The sequence below is a fragment of the Suricata suricatta genome, chromosome 17 (assembly GCF_006229205.1).
Source record: "Suricata suricatta isolate VVHF042 chromosome 17, meerkat_22Aug2017_6uvM2_HiC, whole genome shotgun sequence".
In the NCBI taxonomy this organism is placed as follows: Eukaryota; Metazoa; Chordata; class Mammalia; order Carnivora; family Herpestidae; genus Suricata; species Suricata suricatta.
In genome coordinates, this window is record NC_043716.1 from 36,706,678 (window position 1) to 36,717,951 (window position 11,274).

Genomic DNA, 11,274 nt, shown 5'->3' on the forward strand with positions numbered 1-11,274 from the left:
TTCAGCTCTGGTAATCTTTATTGTAATAAGATTTGACTTGCTGGAACTGTTTTCATTATTGACTATGAGGAAATGTGGAAATACATTACATATATTAAAACTCCACAACTGAAAATATTGAGTCATGGAAATTCCATGGGTAGGAAGAAGAAAGAACCTGTTTTTTGGTCCTCAAAGACCAAATAACACATAAATTGATTTTACACAAAGTTGATTTAATTATATGCTGCTTAAGTCATTCGCCGCCTTGCCTGGACTTTTGTAGATACTAACAAGCCAGTCATCTCTGTCCTATTTATTCCCAGCTGAAACTTGACCAATAAAGTTCTTTATTCTTGTTATGCGCAACAAGAACAGTTATGACTTAACTATTTGATTGGAATGTAGGTGTTTATATATAGTAGGTGTGACTCTGATATTAGCAAGACCCTCATTTCTCACTGTAGAAATCTTCCAGGCTTTTATTTTTTCAGACTACCCTATGCTATGTTTCCTTTTACATTGCTATTATCTATTTACTAATATTTCTGGTTATTTTTATGTTATTCTTTCAGTTTCCCTCTGCTCTTTTCCTTCCTGTTTTAATCTCTTGTTCCTCCATTCATTCACTGTCATAGTCCCACACACATTTCCCCTTTGCTTTGTCTTTTGTAGCCTCCCCCACTGGCAGGATTGCCATGAATTATGGAGTAAGAAACGGCGACGACAGCGACAAAGTGGTGTTGTGGTAGAAGAGCCACCTCCATCCAAAGCCTCTCGGAAAGAAACTACCTCAGGGACAAGTGCTGAGCCTGTGAAGAACAGCAGCCCAGCACCTCCTCAGCCTGCTCCTGGCAAGGTGGAGCCTGGGACGGGGGATGCAGTAGGTCAGTTCTGGGATGGAGTTTTTGTATTTTTATTAAAGACACTTGGTCAGGTTTTGATAATCAAGTGCAAGGATGGGTGTGTGTGTGTGTGTGTGTGTGTGTGTGTGTGTGTGTGTGTGTGTGTGTGTGTGTCTTAGTTTTTAGCCACTGATGCAATAAAGAGATATCCCGTTATTGTGGGGAGAAGGAAATAAACCAAGTTTTGTACATGGGGCCTAGAAAGTCTACACTAGATTATTTTCCTTTCCAGAATGAGGGAATACTCTATCTCAATTAGAAGTGTGGCATAAATCAGTAAATTAGGTAAACCAAATTTAAGGTTCATTTACCCATGTTTTCTAACATGTAATTTGGAGCCCTGTTTTTGTTAGATTTGATAAAACCTTTTTAGAATCTGGTCATTTAATCTTTATTTTTGAGAAAGAGAGAGAAAGTGAAACAGTGCGAGGGAGGCGGTACAGAGAGAGACACACACAGAATCCGAAGCAGGCTCCAGGCTCTGAGCCATCAGCACAGACCCGGCGTGGGGCTCCAACTCACAAACTGAATTCATGACCTGAGCCTAAGTCGGATGCTTAACCAACTGAGCCACCTACGCACCCTAGATTCTGACCATTTAAATCACAATTGCTGTTAAATGTAGTTATTTCTATAGATGGTTATTTGATCTAAGTATATCCAAAACTGTGTTGTATAATAATGAACTGTTATAATAAAGTAGTTCTCTTGTGGTACCATCAATTTTTCTGAACTACAGGTATTTTTTTCGAGACTCATTTGCCCTTCCCTGTCCACATACAACAGTGGTTTTCAACACTGACTGCATATTAGAATCCTCTAGGAAGCTTTAAAAATAAACTCCTGAAAATTAATTGCCAGATATCTGGGGATGGGAACCGAAGCATCTGAACTTTATAATCTCTCCTAATAATTCTGATGGACAGTAAGGGTTGTAAGTCAGAACCTTGAAGAATACAGATAAATGAAGTCACTTTTATTCATAATACAGGGATGTTTTAGTTTGTTCCTGTATTTTTAAACGAAAATCCAAAGAATAACAAACTGTCATGACACTTTGAGGCATGAAAAATGAGACTTTCAAAATGAAACTTCGTACATTGAATATTGTAAGTTGCTCTTGCCAGTTGAAGAAGGCAAACGTCCTTACTCTGCCTCATCCTCTTATATTGGCTCCACTGTCTCTCCACAGGCCTCGGTGACATCACACAGCAGTTGAATCAAAGTGAATTGGCAGTGTTACTGAATCTGCTGCAGAGCCAAACCGACCTAAGCATCCCTCAAATGGCACAGCTGCTTAACATCCACTCCAACCCAGAGATGCAGCAGCAGCTGGAGGCCCTGAACCAGTCCATCAGTGCCCTAACGGAAGCCACTTCCCAGCAGCAGGACTCAGAGCCCGTGGCCCCAGAGGAGTCTTTGAAGGAGGCACCTCCTGCCCTAGTGGTCCAGCCTTCAGCAGAACAGACAACCTCTGAGGCTTCAAGCACACCAGCTGACATGCAGAATATGTTGGCAGTTCTTTTGAGTCAGCTGATGAAAACCCAGGAGCCAGCAGGCAGCCTGGAGGAAAACAGCAGTGACAAGAACAGTGGGCCACAGGGGCCCCGAAGAACTCCCACAATGCCACAGGAGGAGGCAGCAGGTAAACAGACCGGTCATGAATCTCATTGAGTTCAGGTGCTGTTGATCCTCTTAAAAATCTCTTTAACATTTTCTTTTTCACATCAATGGCCTCGGTTTCAGTTTTCTGTAACCTAGTCTACAGGAGAATGTAGCACCCATGATGTATTTCTTACCCAGCTTCTATTTAAGTCTCAAAGCTTGTCAAAGCACCTTCCATATACTGATGGTTTTTTCATTTCCTAGGAGGTAGGTAAGTAAAGCCTCTGTGTTCTAACTCAAGGGAACCACAACCATAGCTAGTGATACATCTTGAACCACTGTGTGAATGGTGGCCAACTACTTCTAGCACTTGAAAATCTGCTTTCCAAATAAACTATCATCAGATTGTACAAATAGTAAGTGGATAATAGTCAAGAAAATTCTAATAAAATGCCATTATTAATCTCCTGAAGAATAATTTGGAAATCTAAGTAGATAAGTGTAACACCGTACGTTTCTATTCCAAAAAAATAATAGCATATAAAAATGCTTTTTAAAAATCTGCTCCTGAAAGAGACCATTGAATGGATCCCAAATTAGGAAGTGAACATTACATAAAGAAAAATCTGAGCAAAGGAAGTATGTTTACCTTGACCTGACATGACCAAAGCATGCAGTTTTATTAGAGGAAGGAAAAGTTTAAATTTTCTAATTCTGATTTACAGTCTGGTTTGCAAAATGTTTACTTATCTGAAAGTGTTTTCAACTCCTTGGAAATTTTCGCTGTCCATGAAGACCCCATGAATTGGGGAATAAGAAGAGGCACAAGGGTTGATGAGGTACACTAACCTTCAACTTTAGGTCACTCTACGTTCACATTTCATACGGGATGGTGCAGAAAGTGTATGCCTTATTTCCACTATTACACAAATATATAAGCTATTTTTCCTATGTAAAGCTTTTTAAAACTGGGAGATAACATAAATAAAATTAACCCCTTTACAGATAGGGAAACTGTAATCTAGGGAGTTTAAATGAGCCTGCCTATGGTGCCACTGCTGAAACCATATTATTGAAAGAGGAAGAATTAGTACTGGTGTACTTTTCTTAATGAGTTTCTTTTTAATGTATTTTTTAATTCCCTTTGTTACTGTCATACTGATTCCAATTGCTTATAAGAGACTCTAGGACATGGAATAACAGAGAAAGCTAATGTAGAATTAAAGCAGGCCTCTTTGTCTCCTCCCCCACACCATCCTCTTCCTCCCCAACCCCAGCAGAATTCAACTATAATCAAAATACCTTAAAGAAGTTATTCAAATTAAATAGTATAGTGATTGAAAAAAATTCACCCAGTAATTGAGCCAACAAGGGTGAGATTGAACTAAAATTAAGACCTGGCCTATAGCTGGAAATTGTTGGATTTACTTTTCAGGGAAAAGTAAAAATACCACTCCTTTGTCACCTCTGGATGATCCAGTTCTCCTGTTAGGTCTCTTCTTGTTGCTCCCCAGCTGCTTCACATTTGGCCATTTTATTGTTCAAATTAGCACTTCCACCAGAGGGCAGACTAAGTAAGCCAGAGGAGATGAAAATCTTATCACTTCAGCTACTCTTCACTTGTATGGGGAAAGGGTGATGGTTGAAATCTAATGCATCAATTGAAAATTTTAAGTTATTTGTACATTTCATTAATACCTCCCTCCAGTAGTATGGATTGTTAAGAATTGGCAATATTGTTAATACTAAATCTTATAATAGTATGATTTTTTAAAATGTGATCTCTTAACTCTTTTAAGTAGTTTTATTTACTTTAATAGTTACTTACAGTCTGTCTGCTTTTCTAATTTGAGATAGTTTTCATCCTCTCATATATGTGAATTTGAGCTCAAGAATTAATTCTGTTGAAATACAACTACACTATTTACATAAAAGACAAAGTTTAAATATGAAAAGTAGTATAGCTAGAAGAATAAGTTTAGCTTTGGTCAGTTTTACAGTTAGACATTTTTAAAGTTGTTTGCCATCAGTATTTAAATAAATAAACCTTAATGTTTTATGTATAGTCGAAAAATACATTTAAATATACCTGGTACTGAGATATTCTTATATAGTGAAATACATGTTATTGACAGCAACAAGCTCTGAAATCTATAGAAGTTTGTAGTCCAGTTAGCTCTCCTTTTTCAGTATGTCTTTTCAGTTGTGAGTTTTCTATAGCTGATTATTTGTCCTTAAATTTATTTTTACCTGCCACATACTCAACCAATCTGTCAACAAGGAACTTGAGTGGGTACTGTATACAGGGTGACCAACTCATCTCAGTTCTGTACTGGTTTTAAAACAAAGTCGGCAGCCTGAGAACCTGTTCAGTCCCAGGCAAATTGGGACTGTTGGCCACCCCACTTGTAAGTTACATATAGCAACTGACCTCATCCTTCCACAGGACAATGTTACAATATTGTTTTCAGACTTCTTTCATTTGCATGCTAAGTAAATACATACTTTACTGATTGTCTTTGCAAAATATAATTGTGGTAAATATGCTACCAAACTACTTTATAACTAAAAACTCTTTGACTTGTCTGAGTAATGACTTTCATATCACTAGCTCAGATAATAAAGAATTAACTATGTGGACATTTAAAAATACGTTTCCTAGGGAATAGAAACATCAGTCGTTTGGAAGATACCCCAAAACCTGAAACTTTTTCTTCAGCAGAATAACTCCCAACTCTTTAATAGCATTTTTCTGATAGTACTTGGTTTTGTACGTCCTCAAACTCACACCATTTTACATCCCTATTCTCCCTGCCTTGGCAGTAGTTATCAGAAAGTGATTGCCATGCTTAGGCAAATTTAGCCAGCTGGTGGGCGGTGAGGGATGTGGGGAGTGGTTCAAGAAAGACAAAGATCTTTGGAAAGACATAGTATAGTATAAGTTCAATACATTTCTAAATAGTTTTGTCACTGTCTCCAAGATAAACATGTTTATCAACAGCCCAGTCTGCATGACATTGGCTGTAGTGGTTTTTTTCATAGCATGGAAAAAATTCAGGAGGTTGGAAAACAAAATAGAAGATTATGACAGATTACTTTAGTCTTTATAATTACTGTAACAAGAAACTGAATGACAGAATGGTGGTTAATATCCCCTTTTTCAGAATGTGATTATGGGGCGAGGGGACTAAAGTTTGGAGAAGCAAGTGTATATTTATACGGGATGGTAATGAAAGGTTTTTATTTCATCTCTCTTGTATATTCTTTACATTCTATTTCAGGTGTTAACCGTACATCATCAAATGTTCTGTAAAATGCATTGGCTAAGTCCATGCAAGGTCTCCTATTGTACAGCAAGATTATGTGCTAGAAATGTGACCACAGCATGTGTATTGTTTCCCTCATCTTCTTTCTTTCTACTTTATTTTCATTAATGTTTTGATCCAACAGCAAAAAGGGGCGGGGAGGCTGCCAACAGCATACATATTAGAACAGTTCCTTAAGGAAGGAAATGGAGGAAATCTCAGACAAAAATCAGGACAATCATTTGAAACATATGATCTTTTTTACACCAGCTGTTAGATTCCGAATGCAACTGTTTTATTTTAATCACTTGGTTTTATTTATAAATTGCAATTTCCTGATCCCAAGATTTTATTCTTTATATATATTTGGTTACTTGTATTGATGTTTGTTTATGTTGGGCAGCGTGTGTGTGTGTGTGTGTGTGTGTGTGTGTGTGTGTGTGTGTGTTTATAATCACATGTGATTTTTAAGATGGTGTTTAAAAGAAGTAACCCTTCCACAGCATGTCCTCCTCACATTCTTCCACCAGAGAAGAGGCCCCCTGAGCCCCCCGGACCTCCACCGCCGCCACCTCCACCCCCTCTGGTTGAAGGCGATCTTTCCAGCGCCCCCCAGGAGTTGAACCCAGCCGTGACAGCCGCCTTGCTGCAACTTTTATCCCAGCCTGAAGCAGAGCCTCCTGGCCACCTGCCACATGAGCACCAGGCCTTGAGATCAATGGAGTACTCCACCCGACCCCATCCCAACAGGACTTACGGAAACACTGATGGGCCTGAAACAGGGTTCAGTGCCACTGACACTGATGAACGCAACTCTGGTCCAGCTTTGACAGAATCCTTGACCCAGTCCCTGGTGAAGAACAGGACCTTCTCAGGCTCTGTGAGCCACCTTGGGGAGTCCAGCAGTTACCAGGGCACAGGGTCAGTGCAGTTCCCAGGGGACCAGGACCTCCGTTTTGCCAGGGTCCCCTTAGCATTACACTCAGTGGTTGGGCAACCATTCCTGAAGGCTGAGGGAAGCAGCAACTCTGTGGTACATGCAGAGACCAAATTGCAGAACTATGGAGAGCTGGGGCCAGGAACCACTGGGGCCAGCAGTTCAGGAACAGGCCTAAACTGGGGGGGCCCAGCTCAGTCTTCTGCTTATGGAAAACTCTATCGGGGGCCTACAAGAGTCCCGCCAAGAGGGGGAAGAGGGAGAGGAGTTCCTTACTAACCCAGAGACTTCAATGTCCTGAAAGATTCCTTCCCTGTTCATCCTTCCATCCAGTCCTCTGAAACATTAATGAAATCATTTGCCAGAGCGAGGTAATCATCTGCATTTGGCTACTGCATTTGCCCTGTCTGTTGTATTCCTTGCTCACTTGCTACTAGCAGGCGACTTATAAAATAACGATGTTGGCACCAGTTCCCCCTGGATGGGCTACAGCCAGAACAATTACTTCAACTCTACCTAGAAGATATAAGTAGAGAATGTGGAGAGGTTGATTAAATTGAAAAGTAAATGTTTTATTAGTTCATTTGCCTGCACTTCTTGAGCAGAAGAAAAGGAGAACAGTTTCAATTTTGAGATGGCTCAGGAGAGGCTCTCTAGGTTTTTTAAATTTGGAGATTTTTTTATGATTTCTTTTGAATTTTGTTTTTTATTTTTTGCCTTTTGTTTTGTTTTCCTTTAAATATAATAGTGTTCACAAAATTTGAGCTACTCTTAGGCTTTTGCTATAAGGGAAACGGAGTGACTGGCTGATTTAAATAAATGTTTCCTTCCTCTCCACCATCTCACATTTTTGCTTTCAAGTGAACTTTTTTCCCCATTGAGCATCTTGAACATAACCTTTTTTCCAAATAAATTACTCATCCTTGAAGTTTGCTCTGCTTTGACAAAAAGACATGCCCCTCTCCCTGCACGACGCAGGTTATAGAAAGAGGCATTCTTTGGCATGTAGGTAGATTTACCCCATCTCTTCCTTTCCCTTTTTTACCCCATCTTTATAGAGTTTCTCATTCCCTCTCTCTCTCTCTCTCTCTCTCTCTCTCTCTCTCTGTGTCTCTCTGTCTCTCTCTTTGAGGCATTTGTTTGGAAAAAAAATTAATTGTTGAGATGCCCAAGAACCTGGGTTAATTCTTTACATTTTTGAAATAAAGGAAAGGAAATTCAAACTCCTATATTGTTCTCTGTAACTTTTCAATTCTAAAAAAAATTTTTTTAGGCCATGTTCTGATGGTGAAGTTGATTTATAAATGCAGACAGCCTAGGACTTGCTGCTGAGCTTGGGTTAGAGATGATGCCTCCATACCTAGAGGGCTAGTGAGAGCAGTTACCATACTGTTTACACATATATTTTTGTCAAAAAAAAAAAAAAAAAAACCAACCTTTGAAACAAAGCATTGTAATATTGTCAAAGAGAAAGAAATACATCCTGAAATTACATGGAAATGTAACTTAGTTTAGGGTGGATATTTTTCTGAAGATCTATCAATATCTGAGACCTTTTTTAAAAAATAATTTTAAAAGAGCAGACCATGAGAAAGAGCAGTATTGACATATACACATCTCAGCATGTATATCCTGCCAATTCTTTTAGGGAGTTTCCTCGAGAGATTTGATTTTGGTTTTATTTTTGGTAAAAGGGGCTAAATGACTTCATGGCAAGAATTTTGCCTTATTGTAAACAGGAAATGGAAAATGGAAAGGCTTTCAGGGTGGGATAACTTGGGAGGCTTCTCATTCTGGCTTCCATTTCTATGTGAATACCAGCATATAAGGTGTTTTAAAAACTTACACATTCATATAAATTCTCTGCACAGACTTAGACCTTTGTGAAACATAGATTAGGATCCCCTTACAAAGAAAAGGCAAACATGCTTCAGATCTTGGAGAATAGTTTTCAGAACTCAAGTGAAGTCTTGTGTTTCAATGCCAAGTTCTTATATTAAAAAATAAAAACTACTTGTAAGAGAAAGGTGCACTAATAAAAAAAAACTTTATAAAGAAATGAAAGAAGAACCCTCTTCAGATACTTACATGAAGACTATTTTCCCCTGTTACTGAAATAGGTAGATATCCGGTGTGTGTATTTCTTTATTATTCTATGGGTTTTGGTCTGGCCTTGCCCTCAGGGGCAAACATTGATTAGAGAAAGAACCTTCTAGCCATTTTGGCATTGATGGCTTTTTATACCGGTGTGTTCAATTAGATTTGCTAGGCTCACTGACATACTATTGGAAAATTCTATTAAAGTTCATCTGAACATTTTGTCTGTTGACTTCTTAGTCCTCAGACATGGGCCTTTGTAATTTAGAATATTTGAATTTGAGGCATTGGGCCCCACTCCCATTTTTGATTAAAGAACTTAAGTTTGTGATACTTTCAAAAGTATCTATTCATAGTGAAAATAATTGGTCTCCCATCAAATATGAATAAAATTCTCTATATTTTAATTATATTTTGGTTATCAGCAGTCATCAATAATGTTTTTCCTCCCCTTTTCCCACCCCTTATTTTTAATTATGCCAAATATTCTAAATAATATACTTAAGTCTCCCTTCCCCCATCCCTACTATTAGGGAAGGGGGTGAGTGTATGTATGGATGTGTGTATGTATATGTATGATCCCATCTCACCTCATATCCCCATTTGGGGAGTCTAGCCTTTACAATGAAAAAGTTTGGCAGCTTTGACTTTCTAAAGGCAAAGGAAAAAAGAAACTCAAATATCCTGGAATCTGTGTGGAGAAAGAAAAGGTATTTGTTAATTTTTCAGCTTTATCTATAAGTGTGATAGAAGTAAAGTTTTGGCAGTATTTCAACCTGACTGTTAGAAAATTACAAACCCAATTATATTCAAAAGTGGTTTTTGTTTTTTTAATTATTGTACCATGGGAGATAGTAAGTCTATTAAATACATTATTTTGAACAGATGAGAAATCTGATTCTGTTCATGATTGAGAGCAAAACTGGTTTGACCATGATCATTTTTGTAGTTTTGAAAACAAATTTGACCCAGTTTCCTTAGTTTTTTCTTTAATTGTCCATAGAAATGATAAGGATTGGAAAATGACCTCTTATCTATTCATTTAAAAGCAGGGCAGTATCACAAATTTGTAAGAACTTTTTTGTTAGCTTATGCCATAGACATCACCCAGCCACTTTGTGTGTGTGTGTGTGCGCGCGCGCGTGCGTGTGTGTGATACGCATATATAGTTATAGTACTAAAATGGTTACCAGCAGGTTTTGAGAGAGAATGCTGCACCAGAAAAGTGTCAGTTGCCACCTCATTCTCCCTGATTTAGGTTCCTGACACTGTATTCCTTCTCTCTCTTGTTTTTGCCCCACATCGGGTGTATCTTGTTTATGTACAGATATTTTGTAATATATTAAATTTTTTCTTTGAGTTTATAAAAATGGAAAGTGGAGATTGGAAAATTAAATATTTCCTGTTACTATACCACTTTTGCTCCATTGCATTTACTTCTTAACCTGTAGCCTCTGAGCAGATCTAATTGTGTACAAAAGGGCTTTTTTCTCTACTTAATCTCAGGAGTGCTTTGTCTCAGAATCTCTGTAGTCTCATAAAATATTTTAAAAAAAATGGTTCTCAGGGTTTGAAGAGATGCTTCAAAACACTAGACTAGGAATTAGAGAAGAAAAAAAGTTGGGGAAAACTGTAAGATGTGATTTTTTAAAAGTAGAAATAGTTAACACAAATGTTGGTGCCAGGCCATCAAGAGTTGAGCCTCAGTACTCTGACTCCCCCTGACAGGAGAGGTAATGGGTTTGAGCTCAGTTTGTCAAGGGAAGTTGGTAAGAGGCTGTTTAGACCAAAGAATAGTCTCTTAAACCATAACCACCCCCACCAGTTCCTAGATTACCGGGAGTAGGGTAGGCATGGAGATTAGCGTTCCTTGCTCCATTGAGATTCCTGATGTGTTGCCAATCCAGGAAAGTTGTCTATAAGGGTAGAATTCCTATTATCTCCAAAATCTTTCCTAGCTCCATCTGAGGAGAGAATTGCTTTCCCTTCTCTTTCATGGTCTAGGACACTAAGAACTAAATTTTCCCTTGTGTGTACTGCAGTCCTGCTAGTTATGACATAAGTAGATAAAAGCAGATAAAGCCCATTAAAGGAAAGGAAGTGGGGGAGGGGGATGGGTTATCAGGAAGTTGTTGTTGGGGTGAGCAATCATACAAGGTTAAAGGGTACACCAGAACAAGGAGGTTAAGAAGAGGAATTCAAATACTGGTAATGAGGGTGGCCAGCCTGTTTTTGAACCCCCAAAGTTTATGATGTTCCCTCAGCTGTGGGCTGTTCCATTGTTACCCAGAAGGAGAATGGGGAGCTCAGATTGTTCCAATTCCTGGAATCCTGTGTTCCTGGTTAGCCTCTTGGTTAGCCTCTAGAGGAAAGGAATTTGGGTTTGGCCTTTATATATTGCAGATTCATAACTAAGAGTGTGAACTTCAACCTACTAGGGAATATT

The 11,274-nt window shown here is 38.6% G+C and overlaps 1 protein-coding gene across 3 annotated transcripts in view; it reads left to right on the forward strand.

Moving 5' to 3' along the window:
• Nucleotides 1-9,714, forward strand: part of CDK12 (cyclin dependent kinase 12) — a 48,545-nt gene extending 38,831 nt beyond the window's left edge. For 2 of the 3 annotated variants that reach the window (XM_029929231.1, XM_029929232.1), the window contains exons 12-14: nt 655-866; nt 2,077-2,529; nt 6,298-9,714. In XM_029929231.1, coding sequence (XP_029785091.1) covers nt 655-866; nt 2,077-2,529; nt 6,298-7,010 — 1,378 coding nt within the window. In that variant the 3' untranslated portion in view covers nt 7,011-9,714. The remainder of the gene's footprint in view (nt 1-654; nt 867-2,076; nt 2,530-6,297) is intronic. The other variant, XM_029929234.1, reaches the window with a different exon arrangement.
• Nucleotides 9,715-11,274: the final 1,560 nt, after the last annotated feature.